General features: G+C 41.4%; 1 protein-coding gene across 1 annotated transcript in view; it reads left to right on the top strand.

The window, feature by feature from the left end:
* Window positions 1–7,085, top strand: part of LOC147435985 (uncharacterized) — an 84,119-nt gene extending 77,034 nt beyond the window's left edge. Inside the window, exons 11-16 of the mRNA XM_086488890.1 lie at window positions 4,071–4,193; window positions 4,294–4,481; window positions 4,586–4,654; window positions 5,068–5,214; window positions 5,922–5,975; window positions 6,851–7,085. Of these exons, the coding sequence (XP_086345016.1) occupies window positions 4,071–4,193; window positions 4,294–4,481; window positions 4,586–4,654; window positions 5,068–5,214; window positions 5,922–5,975; window positions 6,851–6,913 (644 nt within the window). The 3' untranslated portion in view covers window positions 6,914–7,085. The remainder of the gene's footprint in view (window positions 1–4,070; window positions 4,194–4,293; window positions 4,482–4,585; window positions 4,655–5,067; window positions 5,215–5,921; window positions 5,976–6,850) is intronic.
* The last annotated feature ends 9,752 nt before the right edge of the window (window positions 7,086–16,837 follow it).

Below are 16,837 nucleotides of genomic sequence, written 5' to 3'. Positions count from 1 at the left end.
AGTGAAAATGCCAGCTGGTAGCATGTCTCCCAAAGCCTCATCTCCTCAGTAGGCTGTCACTATAGGCACCATCACAGTAACTCTCTCATACGCTGCTGCATCATGGCATCAATCTCCTCTTCTATAAAGAACCTCGCAGGAGCTGCTCAATGCCTCTTGATAATGGCATTAATGCGGCGATGATATATATCTCGTTACAAGATCTGCAAGAGAGACGGTCCAGATATACTAATCTCTGAAGCTCTATCCAAGAGAAACCGTGTACTCAAAAAGTGACGTGTCCTGCAGCTCTGGTGAGAGGTGCTACTCTGGAAGAAATCTATCACCTGCCTCTAAACGGGTCCTCCGCTAACTGTAACCAATTTTGTTCACATTATTGAGGATGTATTTATCTTATGGCTGCGTGTCAAAATCCTTGTCTAGGATTTCTTTGTGATTAGTAGCCACGGAGTTTCCGAATGGGAAGTTTCAAAATGGGTTACGGAGGTTTCAGGAGGTTTTAGTCCATGTCAGGAATGCCATCTGAGAGGTTTCGACAAAAACTTCAATTTAAATATCGACATATATACCTAGACACTAAATGATCATGCACATTGCATAACATATCAGAGTAAATTGTGAATTAGGTGTATCATGTGGCAAAGAACTTATGGCTTACTTGAAACTTGCAACTTCAAATAGACTAGATCAGACCACATGAGCAAAAAAGGTGGTCTTAAAAAACACTAGGTTTCACAAACGTGACCCCAAGATCTTTTCTGGAAAAAAAGAGTTCATGGCAACAATAATTTTTGTAAAAAACCAATTTTGTCCCTCAACTCCGGAGGAGGCACACCCATGTCCTCTCTATATCAATCTGGATCCCATGTAATAATCCAGTTAATCTCTCAGCATATCAATGCCAACAATGGAGCATCCAGAAATATTTAAAGGGTGGCAATCTGTTCCTAGTAAAGCCACACGACTCAAAACCAAGATGACATCTGTATACTAGAGTCACCACCCCCCCAAACACTGTCAAGATGGCTAGCTGGAAACTTGGCAAGTGTCCGATGCTGATGCCGTCACCTATTGTTCACAGACAAATCTCTACACTGTATTGATCCATAATGCATCCAACTGTCTCTCGTGAGTCAACAATGAGAATGCTATTATCCGAATAGAGCAACAAGGGTATCCAAGTGCCTGATGACTGTACACCCCTTCTCCCTACATCTCTGTATAGACCAGTGATACCTCATCAATATACATACGAAAAAGAGAAACAGACATCCACCTACTTCACTCCAATGGTGGAGTGAACCATCTTGATAGACCCTCCTTTGTATGCGCTCTACCAGTCACAGTCTCACGAAGTGCCAAGGTACCCCATGTAATTGTTAAGAGTTTGTCACCTCTCTAGCTGGTCCTGGCAGAGCTGCTAGTGCCCCAGTATCTCCTAGGGGCTGATCATAGGGAGTGAGGGCTGTTTTGTGGCTGGCCTATGTGAGGTAATTTTCTCATTTTTTCTTTGCTGCCATTGTTTTGCCCACCTTGTACTGCCGGTGGTGTCATTTTGTGTGCCTCTTGGTGGCCCCAGGCCTAGGGCATTGTTTCCCCAGAGCCTTGTACCACTGGTTTTCCATCTACGGGCCAGTTCCATATTTCCCAGTTTTTGGCTCCAAAGCATGATGCTGCATATCGTGGTGAATACTGTGTCGCTGGCATAAATCCAGCTGGTGACTTCATCTGGGATCATCTGTAGAGTGCCCGGTCTATAACCCAAGGGAGTAAGCAAGAAGACTGGATCTGTGGGCAAGCCCTGGAAAAAGATGTGTGACCCCGGAAATTGTAAAAGCCATGCAACTGCCTCCCACGTCACGAACCCATCCTGGATGCCCACTGGAATCGACAATCAAAAAACTGCCATCCACACTGGTTGCGCAAAAGGACAAACCCAAAAACAATGCCTCGAAGACTCAGGCTCTGAAGTACATCTCTGACAAGGGGGGTCATGACCAGTGTGACTGCCGACCAAGTACCAACAGACAATCCTGCATGTGCTATCATCCACATGGAAAAACATATCCTACGGCCAATCCGGGGGGTCCAAATGCATGACCAAAACTATCTCTGGAAGGCGGGGAGGATGCACTGATCCTACCAAACCTCTGACTAGCATGGACAGTGAGGCATAGTTACCCGGAACGGGAACGGGGAACGGGAATGGGGAGGAGGAGGGCCCGGAACGGGAACGGGGCTGGAACGGTCAACCTAAAGTAAGGATTGAATTACCTCCATTCAGCTTAGTCCCAAATAAACTCCTAAACAACCCCAAAACTGCCCCCAAATCTGCCCCCTAACCTGCCCTCAAACTGCACCAAATATGTTCCCCGAACAATCCCAAATCTGTCCCCAAAAGCCCACTTTTTTTCACCCAAATGCCTACTTTTGCCCATTTCGCCGTTCCGCCTCATGTTCCGCCCATTCCGGAACACCGTGCCGGTTACACCCCGTTCCGGAACAGCGTTCCGTTCCCATCTCCGTTTCGGGAACAGGACTTGTCCGAAACGCCGTTTCGGAACGTTTGGGCTGTGCTCCCCATAGTTACATGGGACGGCAGGTCGGGGTCGGGAACGGGGATGGGGGTCGAGACGACAAAAAAAAAAAAAAAGAGTTTTTTTGGCATTTTTTGACCTGTACACATGCCACACACATACAGCATCACTTTGACCACAAATTTACACTAAATAGACCAAAGAACATGAGTCATATAGACGCAAATGTGCTAATAAAACATCGAGAAATGAGGACCCAAAGGGTGGCTTTTATAGCCATTGGGGTGCTTCGAAGTTCAAACATATGGCTATTGGAGAGAAACTAGCCTCTAGAAATGATCAAGTTCTCAAATTTTAAAAAAAGTCCCCTCCCATCCCCTACCGTCCCCTGCCGTTCCCTGCCGTCCCTGGGACGTTTTGCCTGCCTTCCCACTTGGCAGCTCTTTTTCCATCCGTCCCCACCCGTCCCCGTCCCGGAAATGGGCGTCCCCCATCCCTAGGGTCCGTCCCCTCCATCCCTTGTAACTATGGTGTTCCCCCCGTTCCCTGTTACAGTGCAGTGAGGAGGGTGCCAAGTCTGCAAAAGAAGTCTCCTCCCAAGGGAAACAAAGTACTCAAAAAATGATAAGAGGGGCTCCATCATGGCCCAATGAAGGGCACTACCACTCACCACGATCCCACTCCAACTGACTGAGTGGCTTTCCTTGCCAAATCCAGAGTCTCCAAAGTCCTTAGTAGTGAAAACAGGGTCAAACACAGGACCACCTCTGGAAAGAGCATACCACTCTTACATGCTGCCAATGGGCACATGTTGGCAAGAGTGTTACTCGATCCCCTTCTCTTGAAGTAGGAATTATTGGGTGTAGTTGGAATCTGTGACAGTGAAGCCGAAGTAGCTTGTGAACAGTTATATTTCCATAAGCCGAAGTAGCTTGTGGACGGCTATATTTGGATAAGGTGTTGTATCTTGCTTAAATTTGCTGTATATTTTTCGCCATAATTGTTTATTCAGCTTGCATTATTGCTAAGTGTCATCAAGCTTGAATGTAGGGGTTGTGTGGGTTTGTTGCAAGTTGAAAATGATGCTAATCCACCCAATTCTGTAGAAGACTGACACAAACCAAAGAGAGGTGTAATGAAGATTTATGGATTTATTTTTGATGTTTTGTTAGAAATGTCTGTGACTTCAGTTCAATATGGTGGTTAGATAGTCAGATTGCTGCTGTACCCTGGGGCCTGTTCATCAACTAGATTGTGTGATTGTGTTTCATATGAAGACTTTAGTACATCTCATTGGAAAATTTTGTCAAGGCGAGTGTCTTCAGTGAATCTTGTGATTTTGGTGCTTATTTACATACTTTCTTATGTGTACAGGATGGAATGTTTATTGCATCCTTCTGGTTGATTAAAAGTGTGAATAGATTGTGTCGAGAGTAAGGAAAACAGGAAAATTTTGGGGGGGGGGGGGGGGGTGGGTGCGGGGGCACTGTTCTTTGTTGAAGAGAGGGATGACTGATATGCTATGTGTATCAGGCCAGTTTATGAAAGGAATGAAAGTGCAACTAGCACGGACAGGAAGACAGGTGTCATTGACAAGGCCACAAAAGATGTTTGCTCAAGATCGGATGACAGTTGAAACAGGATTTGCAGGGGATGGTGAGTTCCCTGTTTGCATTTATGTACTCTTTTAGGAGCAGATGTCTGCCTTCAATATAACAAGCGTGTATAAGCACTGACTTTAATTATGCGGTTTCAGTCATTGGATTGAATAATCCGAATACATTTGCAATTGGCGATACAATCTACACGGGATCACGTGTGGTGTTTCCTGGAATACCCTCATTCTCCCCAGAACTGTTTAGTTACATGCGAAATCCGAATCCGTCAAAATATAAACAATTTCAAAAGGGACTCACAGAGTTGTTGGGTGAGGGTGCAGTTCAGGTATAATTTGTGTGAGTGAGACCTTGGTCCATCAGAAGGCTAGTTGGATGGGCGGTAACCTCTTTGTTTCATATGAACCTGATGGAATCGTTTGGTGAATGTAGGTCCTGTATTCTGTGGATTCTGGAAGAACAGATCCCATCTTAGCAGCTGTTGGGCAACTTCAATTTGAGGTCTATAAATTTCTTAACCTGACACTTGAGGTCAATAGGTTTTGCTCCCATTGTGAAAACATAAAAATGGCCAAGGTCAAACTTGTGAAAAAAAAGTGTGTGTGAAAGGAAATGGTTCAAAAGGGAAGGTCACAGATCTAGACGACCAAGCGGTAGTCTAGCTGGTAGGTATGATTCTTGTTGATCAGGTTGCCGTAGGTTCGACTGCTGCTACCGTGAGAGAGATTGTGGAAGGTCTGCATGCAGGCTTAGCAGTAAGGGTCTTGTCACATATGTGTATTGGTGGCTGAGATGAGACCTCAGTGGCATGACAGCTTGGTTAGAACTCACCGGCATTAAGAGAAGGTTCACAGTTCTAGCCCAGATACTGATGCCAAGTCTGGCAATTATTAAATTTTATTTTCTTATTGTAGGTTCTGCAATACAGGATGTCGAGTGAATATGGAGTTGAGGTGCAGCTTGAACCTCTGGGCTACAGCGTTGCTAGATGGGTGACGGGAGGCTGGCCTGCAATCCAGAAGGCTGGGAAGCTTTACAACTGTGCCACAGTAAAAGATTGGGTAGGATGCTGATTATCCTTTAAATAAAGATATTCAAGATGTAGCGCGTTTGTCAATTTTCTTAACTCTTTGATTATCCCTAACATCAATCTTCTCTATGGTCATGGGATCCTTATGTTTGTTAGATTTGAGTTTTGAGGGTAGAGATTAAACCAATGCATAGGTTCTTTGGAATTTAGCACCTCTCCTTAGACATTTAAGAGAAATATCTGTGAGATTTTCTTGAAAACTGATATTGAAGTCTTTGGAGATCTCTAAGTCAAGGCCAAGGTGCAAAACTTGGTTGGTGTCCCAGGATTTTGACTCGTGAATAATCAAGTGAGCAGATTGACATGGGGCCTCATTCTGGATAGGGAATGGGGGATGTGGTGTCCACAAGATGGGCTTGAAACAAAAGAAACGGTTCGGATGGTGTTGGGAGAGTTTGAATTCAGTTATGTCTTACTTCTATTACTTATATGACCCTCTTTTCACTATGAAGCATTTTTCACTTGAATAAGTGGGTAGGAGGACAATTTTCAGCCAGGTCAAAATATGAAATACACGTTTTGTATTGTCTGTATCGCAAAGACCATGACAAGATAGTTTTCATGCTAACTCAAGTCGCCTTAAGGGATATTCCAGCTCAATGGTAGGCTACCAAACTTCATCTTTTCAGCCAAGATTGACATTTTGATGTTTGTAATACTTGTGCTGCTTTTTGACAGTGGGGAAGACCAGTTTTGCTCTTTCGAAATGGATGGAGTGTGTCACAACTGATGGTAAGTAGTGACGGAATCGAAGATCGTTCACACATACTAAAGAAGTATCAAGTTACATTAGCTGCAAGGGTAAAGTGTGTCTGTAAGGCTTTACTTGTATAAACACCCGAAAGTCCTTAAACATCAAGAAAAGAATCTCATGTGATGACCGAAACAACATGCCTGATTGATAGATACAGCAAAAGGATGAAAGTGATGTATGATGCTCGTGCATAAAAAGGACATTTAAATGTCTATACTTGTGGCCAGGATTACATTTGTGCTTTTTAGTCATGACAAGAGGTTGCCAATAATAGGCTGTCTTATGCATATCGTGCTCTCAACTTGTAGTGTTATCTCTGCCCCAAAAACACTTGTTTTCATTTCATTCTTTGAAATGCGAGGCTTCATTATGGTTTCAAGTCTGGAACCTTTGAATCCATGAACTCACATGGTTCAGTGGGCATGTGGCTGTCAATGAACGTGTCCATGCACCGCACCCGGTTCTCCAGTCTGTATGGATCACTGATGGCATTGATGTGGACGTGGTAATTTTTGGTTTGTGCATGATGGGGCAATCAGATATAAAGTCTGGTGGAGATATCAGGAGTCTCTAGTTTGCACTCTCTTTTGCTGAGTTTCTTGGGACCGTGAATATAGTGAATAATTTACGGTTTTAGGAGGTATCTGCTCGTTGGAGGGGTCCAACTCCTGAGCTGTATAGCTTGAGAGGATTACCAGAGTGGTTTGTGGGATGGGATTCTAGGTGCTGTAGCAACAGCCTTGTACCAGTGTCTTTAAGATGTTTAATACTCCCTAAAATATGGGCTAGCCTCATCAAGATTCTCTGATGATGGCCTGCAATCTCACATGTTTGTGTCTTGGCATGTTTACAGGCTGAAAACTCCGAAATTGGAGAGCTTACACCATATGCGTTACCCCCAAGTGAGGAGCATTGATAGTCATTTATGCTATGATTTGAGCTGATCCACATCTACCTTGTATTGGAACTGGAAAAGGAAATGTATTTGTAAATATATAGACAAAGTCAATGTTTAAACCAGGATGGTGATTGATATGGACATCTCATTTTCTGAAGTCCGATAAAGTAATCCAGGATCCATTCGATCATTGCCCCCTATCCAAGTTTATTTTTGGGCACATTGGATGTCTTGTTTTGTATTTTGTGAAATGTGCACCTACTTCCTCACCATCGACCACCATCAAGTGCCCTATGCCCTTTATAGTGTTTAGGCTTATATATGGTGTACCTATCCCCTAGCTGTTTTGGTGTAGGACTAAAAGAATTCACAAAAAATGTACATCAAGTGCCCTATGCCCTTATAGTGTTTAGGCTTATATATGGTGTACCTTTCCACTAGCTGTTTTGGTCTAGAAGGTACTGAAAGAATTCACAAAAAATGTACATCAGTGATAATGTTTCTATGACACGAAGTGGCAAGTGGCGTAGGTTCTAGACTCTCTTACTAGTAAATTGATTAGTAGCATTGTTCGCATTAGGCTCCCCATGTGGCCCAAGACTATAGGCTAACAACCCTTCTTTGGTCTATCAAAGGTCCTCCTTTTGAATCTGCCTTCTTTTGTCAAAGGTCCTTTCGACTCTACCTTTGTGGATTGTGAAGCTTGAGTGTATGCCTCTAAATGCATGCATTTAACCTTGAGACTCAAAGTCACAAGGTCCATGGGTGACCATACAAAAACGCCAGCCTTTTCTTGGTGAGGTTAGCACAATTGAGAAGCTCACTTTTTGCAATGTCATTTCATGGAGTGCTCAGTTGGATTGTATACTCCAAGCAATCAAGGCCAACAGGCTCCAAATTGTTTCAAACATGACTCCATGAGCAATGGATATGAATCTCTTCTTGGATGGTGGTGTTATGGACATATATACCAATTGTGCTGCTGTTGTGGACATGTCTACCAAGTCTAGTGATGTTAGTTCAGTGCATAATGTCCTACATAAGACATTCTCTCTTGAGGTGATTTGCTTGCACCTAACTCAATCCCACTTGATAACATAGACTACCATTGGGTTTCTAAAAATTGCACCCATGTTTACTATGGTCATATACATGATCACAAATATGCATCAGCAAGCTTTTTTTTAAAAAAAAAGAGCTGGGAAGTCAGGCCTAAGCATGACCAAATCTTCCAAGGTGAAGCTTTTATCACTAATTTTAGCATTGTTAGGCAACCTTAGACACAATCAAGCCATAGCATTGTTATGATTCCTTGGTGCCATGCATTCATCACGTCATCAATCATAAGAATTTGTTCACACCTGTTGCTAAAAGATGGTGTGACTTGCGTTCCTAAACACCTTTCCTCAACTCTAGTAGAATAATAATCTTGTAATTAGGAAACAAAGAAACGAAGCAACTCATGGTAAGTAGATTTTGCCTACATTCCCTTATCTTAATGATGTACCTTCCCTTACTCCATAATTTCTTCCCTTTAGGGAGACTCTCTGATTCCAAATGAAACTCTATCCTTGAAGATAATGAGCTGTTTGCCTAGAGCTCATCCATGGGTAAATGACTCTGTGTTGCTTTCCTTGATGACTTGAAAATAGTACTTCATTCTTCCATTTTCTTCTACCACATTGTTGCTTGTGTATACGAGGCCAAAAAAAAACGACCATCTTAATCTTCTAATGAGCATAGCTTGTACCAATGAGCTTTTCAGGTCCCTCCAATCATAGGTTGTGTGTAGTTCATTCCATATACATGTGGAATAATAGAAAATGTGGTGATAAGCTGATGTGATATCATGTGAAATGATTTGTGAATTGGGGAAAGGCAGAAGGAATGTGAAACCAGTGCAATATGCAAAAGAAAGACTAAAAATAAGAACAAAATACTAGTGAATGCAAAGAAATCCTTTATAACTAACAAAAAAGTGTTTCTTTGCAATGCTACTAATTGCTTAACTTTATTTTTAATCACTTCTAGTCTCCCAATAGTGTTTTGTAAGCTATTTTCTAAACCAGAGTTGTGAAACCACTTGAAAAAGTGGCTCAAGGTGGTTTCTGCAAACTTTGAAAGTGCTTCAAAGCACTTTCAAATGCTTTTGGATTGATCTCTACGCAAGATAGATGTGAGGAGCTCAAGTAGCTCTAACAGAACAATGCACACAAGCTTCAGTGTGTTGTCTACTCAACACCACTCAATAGGATAGACTATCACTTGCTTCATAACCTCATAGTAGTCTACCCCTCACTCTTTACCTCCATGTCGGCTTTATTGACCTCTATTCGGCAAAAGGATGAAACAAAAAAACAAGGTTCTAGAACAAAGCCTCCCCTTAAAAGGTACATACCAAAAAAGGCAGAACCTTAGCTCCATATGCCTTTAAAAACATACAATGTAGCTTCAAACTTTAAAAATTTTCTTTACACAATGCTTTTAACATGGCTCTCTCCATTGCATTGATTTCCCACATTGCTCACAAATATGCACTCCAAAGCTCTTTGCACAAGCTATTAGCAACTGCAACAATACCACTTGTTAGGATCAAAGAGACATGCATGGAGAGAGAGAGAGAGAGAGAGAGAGAGAGAGAGAGAGAGAGAGAGACCTTATGGTTGGAGTAGTCACAAGATAAAGACTAAAGCTCTCAAGTTATTCTATTGGGATAAAAACCTTAGTGTACAAAGGTGGTGATGGGAATGGGAATGGGACTGTGCTAGCTAAGATGGGTGATAGACAAACATTGTGTACACAAGTGAGTGTGTGTAGGCTAGATTGTTACTCAAGAAAATTAGGTTCCAAAATAGATTAACTTGGACTCATAAACACGATCTTGAGTAATTTGCTAACCCATCATAGGCTCACCATAAACAAGATGCAAACTTGGAATGAATTTGGTTAACCATGAAATGAGCTTTAAGTAGCTCTACAGCTTTACACTATTACATGTGGGATAATTCAACCTCTTCTCTCATTCACTCACACTCTAGTGACTCTAGGACAAATCTCATACCTTACAATCCTCCCCTTGGGGTTTGGACTAGGACAATACATTGAAGATTCTATATCCACTAAGGATGACACAGTATCCACACAAGATATCAGTAAAGGCTAACAAATCCACAAAAGATGACAAAATAAAAGATGAATTCTCCCCTTGAAGTAGAAATCTTTGTCTTTGAAACATGCATGTCTTCCCCCCTTTTCTTCATTCCATTCTTGGAGTCTTCTAACCACACCTTGTTGGTTCCAATGATGTCAATGCTGCCATAGCTTTGTCTTGACCTTTATTGAAAACAAGTGCAATGCAAAAAGCCACTGATGAAAAAACTACTAACGCCGATGCGAATGCTATTGCTACCAATTTCCCTCCCCTTGAGGTAGAATTCCCAAATTCCCCCATGGTGCATTAGAGCTCTCTTTGCACTTGGAGATTCTCCAAGGCCAGTGTCTTGACTATGTACAAGTGCACAATGACATTATTCTCCTTAATGATAGATGTAGTGACATACATTACAAATGGTGCTAGGTTGCAAAAAAAAATAGAGGTAATTGCAAGAGAGAGATACAAATTTTTCCTTATGTGAAGCTCCTCTTCACCGATGGTGAAACCCCTCTTTTCAATAAAGGAGGTAGTGCCCTTTGCTTTGAAGCTTTGGTTGTGCCTTTGAAACTTGAGCCGAAATTTCCTTTTTTGATGCCTTGTAGAATCGTCCAAGAAGACTCCTTTGAATTCTTTGTTGGATGTTACCTTGATGCCACGAAGAAGCTTTAGAGAAGGATTCGATTACTTGAATGCCCTTTCTCTTCAAACTAAAATTTGAAACAAGTAACCTTTTAGCTAACAAAGATAAGACATCAAAAAGACTTAATCCTAAAAATCAAACTCCACAATACAACTTCTAAAAGGACAAATTCTTAAATCGTAATGTAAGCTAAATGCTAAAAACCAATACTACTACAAAGAGGGAAAACATAATTAAAAGTAGTACAAAGTTTAAAACTTGACAATATGGGGTCTTAACTTTGTTACTTGTCCAAACAAGAAGAATAGGATTATCACCTTTATCATGTATAACTTGGACAATAGCTACATCCCTACTGACATCATCAATGTCCAAGAATAGGAGTAGGTTTGTATAGAATTCATCCATGATTTGAACGTACTCTCTAAAACCATTGAAATGAGTTTCTATCACCCTTGTCAATTGTCAAGTAACAGCAAAATAACTAAAAGCACTAAAGATCTAAACCACAAATTAGTGAGTTACTAAGTTGAACAATAAGTGGACTTTTAAGGTCCCCACATTTAGTGACTTTACTAGGTCTTCAACATAGGAAGAAACATTGAAAATAAACTTACTGTGATGCAAAAATAAACGAACATTTTTCATGGTTCTTTTGAATGAGTATCCTTTTCAACAAGTGAAGAAATCTGATTGCATGATTGAACAACAAAAGCTGAACAATAAGTGGACTTTTAAGGTCTCCACATTTAGTGAATTTACTACGTCTTTAACATTCCAAGGAAGAAACATTGAAAATAAACTTACTATGATCCAAAAATAAACGAGTGTTTTTCATGGTTCTTTCGAATGAGTATCCTTTTCAACAAGTAAAGAAATTAGATTGCATGATTGAACAACAAACGCAGATTTAAATCAACAAAGACGAGAGAAAAAAAACAAAGTAGCCTAATACAATAGTCGATGTTGAGAAATGTAAAAATTGATACCCAAGGACATTCAAGAGCTATTAATGCATGGTCAAGTCAATACAATTAGCTACACAACCAATGATCAAATTCTCTGACATTCTAGGCACACGCTTCACTTCTAAGAAGCTGACAGAGTGCATAAATGGAAGTGCAAAAGGAGCCTCTCGTTTTTCCTTACCATAAGCACGTTGTGATTTTGAATCAGAAAGAAACGTTATACATGAGAGCCCAGGGAAGAAGCTCAGAGTTAAGAGACTTTATAAAATGAGTCGGACACATTGGAGCGGAGTGCACTAGTGTATTGAGCAAGCTAGGGTACCATATACAAAAAGAATCCCCCCCTCCCCCTCCCCCCCGCCCGAAACATGCGCGCAGTGCACACACACACTTTTTTTTTGTAAATCTGTTTTGATTAATTTACAAGTTGGAAACCTCAAAATGAGGGAAACCACTGAAAAGATCAGATACAAAGGGAGAAACACAGAAGTGTTCCGTGATGTGAAAGCTCTAAAAGAAAACATAAAAGAGTTGTAAGATGTCTGGGGATATTTCCCCAACATCAAATGCGAAATGTAAAGATTGCCTAAGCGAAATCTTGAACGGAGGAGAAAGGATCCTCAACCTGTTGATGGAACATGTGAAAATTGCGTTGGCGCCACAAAGACCATAGCGACCAAAATCTAACCCAAGTGAAGAAGATCACAAATTGTTGAGGAGAAGTTGGGAGTCTACCAAAAACCTAGAATCGTTTGTGGAAAATCGCTGAGAAAAATCGGAGGCGCATACTGGCATATATGCGGTCAAGGAAAGCCCTAGTGAGGCAACAATCCCAAAGCAGAAGTTTGAAAGTCTCATCACCCGCGAAACATTTGACACAATGAGAAGAGCTAATACGACGCGCCGCAAGGAGAGTTCCAACTGAGAGAACTCCCAACAAACAATGCCAAAGAAACAGACACTCCTTAAGAGGCAAGTGGCACTTCCAAATTGCAATGAGAGCCTGTCTCCACCATTGATCAAATTTATGCAAAGACCAAAGCACATTACAATCAAGCCAGCCAAGACTGTTGTAGGCAAAAATGGCATCAAGAGGAGTGGCCCATAAAGTCCAATCCGTTATACGGCATCCACTGGCTAGTGGCGAAATGGGGAGGAAAACAACCAGCATATGCTCAAGCGCACTCCAAATCTAACGATAATGCATGCCCAACGCAAAGCGTGCATCTGTCTGAGAAAAAGGAAGCATATTGAATCCACCACATCATCCACCATGCGTATGCCTCAGCATGGAGGAAAGTATGCCTAGCGAGGCGACTAGTGAGCAAGAGTAAGAGAGAATGCCCTACTCTAGTGAATGCTTTCCAAGCGCAACGAATTCCCATCCGTTTGTTGTCTGCCATGCCAAGAAAGATGATTTGTAATGGCTTCCAATCAAAGAGAAAACTAGAGGTCACCAAGCAACTAGAAATCTAGCCAACCATCCTGCCAAACACAATCTCCCAAAGGGAAGTCTGCTAGTGACCAAAGGTAGAAGTGGTAGCATGGTGACATAGCGCAGCAATCATAATTGTCCATGGCTGAGACTGTTGTGCAAGAGTAGGCAATAACATGTCCTTCCTCGCTAAAGCATGACGGCAAACGCTTCGGAGTGCAAAGTTTCTCCATTGATAACAAACAGAGGCCTTTCTGTGAGTACTAGTGCACCATAAATGAGATACAATATCAAACATAAGCAAGGAGAGGTGAGAAGGAGGCAATGCAAAACGACAAGTAAAATTGAACATATGCCATCATGATGCTCTGGACAATACGAAGTCGAACATGTAACGGCCATGTAGACGGTTTGCAATAATGCAATTTGACATTGAGGCGATGCATGACTCCACTTGCTGAGTATTGGTTACTTGCCAGCCAATAGGATTCCCAGGGTTTCTAACAACCACATGGGAATTAAGAATTTTGTCAGGCCACAAGAGGATGCTAGTTACATGCACTAAGGGGCATGAGTTTGGATTTCCAAAAGTTAACCTTAAGACCCACTGCCAGACTGAATGTATCCAATGCCTACATAATCTCTCGTACATCATCATGGTTGTTGCGGGACATGAACAACGAGTCATCGGCATAAGCTCGCCCACTAAAGTCATTCCCAAAGGGTAATTTCAACCCATGAAGACGACCAAGCAAAGTCAAGAGATCCAAATGCAACAAGGGGTGAGTGGCAATGGCATACAACAAGGCACTGAGTGGGCAACCCTGCTTGACAGAGCATCCAAGAGGCCAAGGTTCAGTCAGCTCACCATCAAGTAGGCCTGAAGACGTATTGTGAGCATACAAAAAATATACAGCGTTGACCAACTCGGACTGAATCCAAGGGCCCACATTGTGGCGGCAATGAAATCCAATTGTAGCGTATCAAAGGCTTTTTCAATGTCTACTTGCATTACAAGTACATCATGCTATGTATATTTGGCATATTCCATTCCAATCAATACATTAGCCAGATTATCCAAAATTTGTTGACGAGGGATGAAGCCGTACTTCGTTGAATGGATACCCACAATAAGAGGTTCTTTGATACGATAAAAAATCATTGTAGCCAAGATTTTATAAATAATCGGCATAAGAGTAATTGTTTGTCAATGTGAGAACTGCCAAAGCGCTTGTTTAGGCAATAATTTCAGCAAAACCTCTTTCCCAAATAGTAGCAAATTCTATTTAGACCACGCAACATTCATCATGTAAAGCAAAGATTGTTTTAAAGACTCCCAAAAGGATATAAAAATTTCCATAGTGAACCCATCCCAACCAAGGAAACACCATCGGCAGAGAGCAAGTAATGATGAGTGCAATTCATTTTCTTTAAAATTCACCTCCATTGCTAGAGCATCTTGAGGCGAGATAGTCGAAAGCATCGTAGATAACAAAAGTTGGCGTGCATGAAGAACTTCAGCAGAGGTCAAAGGAGGAGCAAAGACATTCCCAAAATGGAAAACCATGACATCCACAAGCTCATGTATTGAAGTTGTCCAAAAACCTGATTGGAGCATAACCCTCTTAATGGTTTGACAAGCCCTTGAATGGTGCAAATGCTTAAATTTTTTTTTTGAGACACATCGTGCAAAAAGTTTCGATTCACTTTCAAACAATAAACGTGTGTCAGCAAAGAGTTGGAGTTGTTGATAAACATGTTTAGCGTCCTCAACATCACCACGTAATTGAAGCGTGTAATGCTTGCCATAATTCTGAATTACACTTTGTACACACGCAACAGTTACACCAAGCAATATGAGGATCAAGATGGAATTGGGCAACCAATGGAGGAATAACATCATAAATCAACCCGTGGAACGCCTTATGCGAAAGATAAGCAAGTGCATACACATACATGCATGCACATACGCACAAGCCATGCCTCTATGGCCATACCATGTGTTATTGCAATTTAGTTATGGAGTAGGCTGACGTGTGGGACGAGGGATGCAAAGCTTGGCAAGCTCAAAGGTCACATGTAGCCCCATGCTTAGCACAAGAAAAGGGATGACATATAACAAATTAGGTTCTCTCTCTCTCTCTCTCTCTCTCTCTCTCTCTCTCTCTCTCTCTCTCTCTCTCTCTCTCTCTACGCAATCTCAATTCGACCTCATTTACAATTTACCTTCAAAAACGCTAAAAGGCTTAAAGCTACCAATTCTAGGATTTGGTAAGAATATATAGAACGAAGGAAAAAAGAACAAGCTCAAACTACAAAATCTAGAACAAAATGGAACAAATGACAGCAATGTTTCACCTTACATCTTCATTCAAGACCTACACAGCAAAGTAATTAAGGGGCAAAATTTTGATGCACATCAACATCACTTAAACCTCCACTTCAAAGCACACAATAACTTGCAAATAGCACATTCAAGACCTTAGAATGAGAAAGACCCACTCCACCACAGGTTTTTAAAATTTGGAAGCAAAATGACCATCGGAACTAGTTCCGACAAGGATAGCTAGAAGCCTAACAAGAAGGTACCACAATTGACTACATTTGCTCCTACCATGCACATATCTACACACACATCAAACAAACATTTTCAACAGCCCCCAATAGTAGTCACTCATGTAGGTCATTCAAGTGATCATAATAGTAGTCACTCAAGTGATTGTAATAATAGTCACCTGTTATGTTCACTTGGTGTGCATGCATTCTGCAAATTTTTCTAGAGCTACATCGAGGCTAATATGACTTAACCGTGCATAACTCCTTTAACTTGTTATCTATGGAGAACCATAAAATTCTGCAAACAAAACAATAGTAACACCAATGTTAAAATTGCAGACACTCCAAACCTAAGGACATTTACGAGCTCTTAGCTACATGGTCAAGTCAAATATAGATAGTACTTGGCCAATGGCTAAAGCCTATCGAAAGCATGGGTGTTTAACTCTCAAAACCTATGTGTGCAAGCACACTTCATTACCATTGAGACATAGGCATTATTGGGCGAGCAAAGCAAATGCAACACGGTTGCAACTATGCAGTACAAGAGTATTCAAACTTCTAGACCACAACCAAAAAAGTTCACTACTACTCTCGAAAGCCTTGAACACAGAAACATTCTGAAAGCCAATCACAACCCAAAGTTATTTACAAGGGAGCGAGACAATTGGTTGAAGCAGAGTTGTACAATCACCATCTCAAGGCAAGCGATGTTTTCTTTTGCAATCAACAGAAGAAAACCACAATTTCAACATCCCTTGGTCCACAGATACACCTCATTGGAAATACCATAGACAATTCGGAAAACTATTCCATACCACCTTGTGGACCATATCTCCAATAGGGACACTTAAAACTTCCCAAAAACCTTCGGAATAACAAAAATGATTAATAATGATCGTCGGCATTGCACCCACACTGCACGGAAGGTTCGGGCAATTGTAATCGAGGCCAAAAGTGTGACCAAAAGCGCAAAGGAAACACAGAGACCTGACTCCAATTATTGATCTAAAAAGCAAAAAGAAAAAAAGAAACTGAACTTTCTCCATTCCCAATCACTCGTAAGATGGAAGAAAGAACTTTCACACTTGCCCTCCTTGTACATATGATTGGTAAAGCCACTAGCAAAGACCACAAAAAGTAAACGCACATTGCTTATATGCAACTCGGTTTCAGGCCTAAAGATGCA

This window comes from Adiantum capillus-veneris, chromosome 18 (assembly GCF_014529385.1).
Source record: "Adiantum capillus-veneris isolate H3 chromosome 18, ASM1452938v2, whole genome shotgun sequence".
In the NCBI taxonomy this organism is placed as follows: Eukaryota; Viridiplantae; Streptophyta; class Polypodiopsida; order Polypodiales; family Pteridaceae; genus Adiantum; species Adiantum capillus-veneris.
Note: the sequence above shows the minus strand (reverse complement) of the source record. Positions and strands in the feature narration are given on the sequence as shown.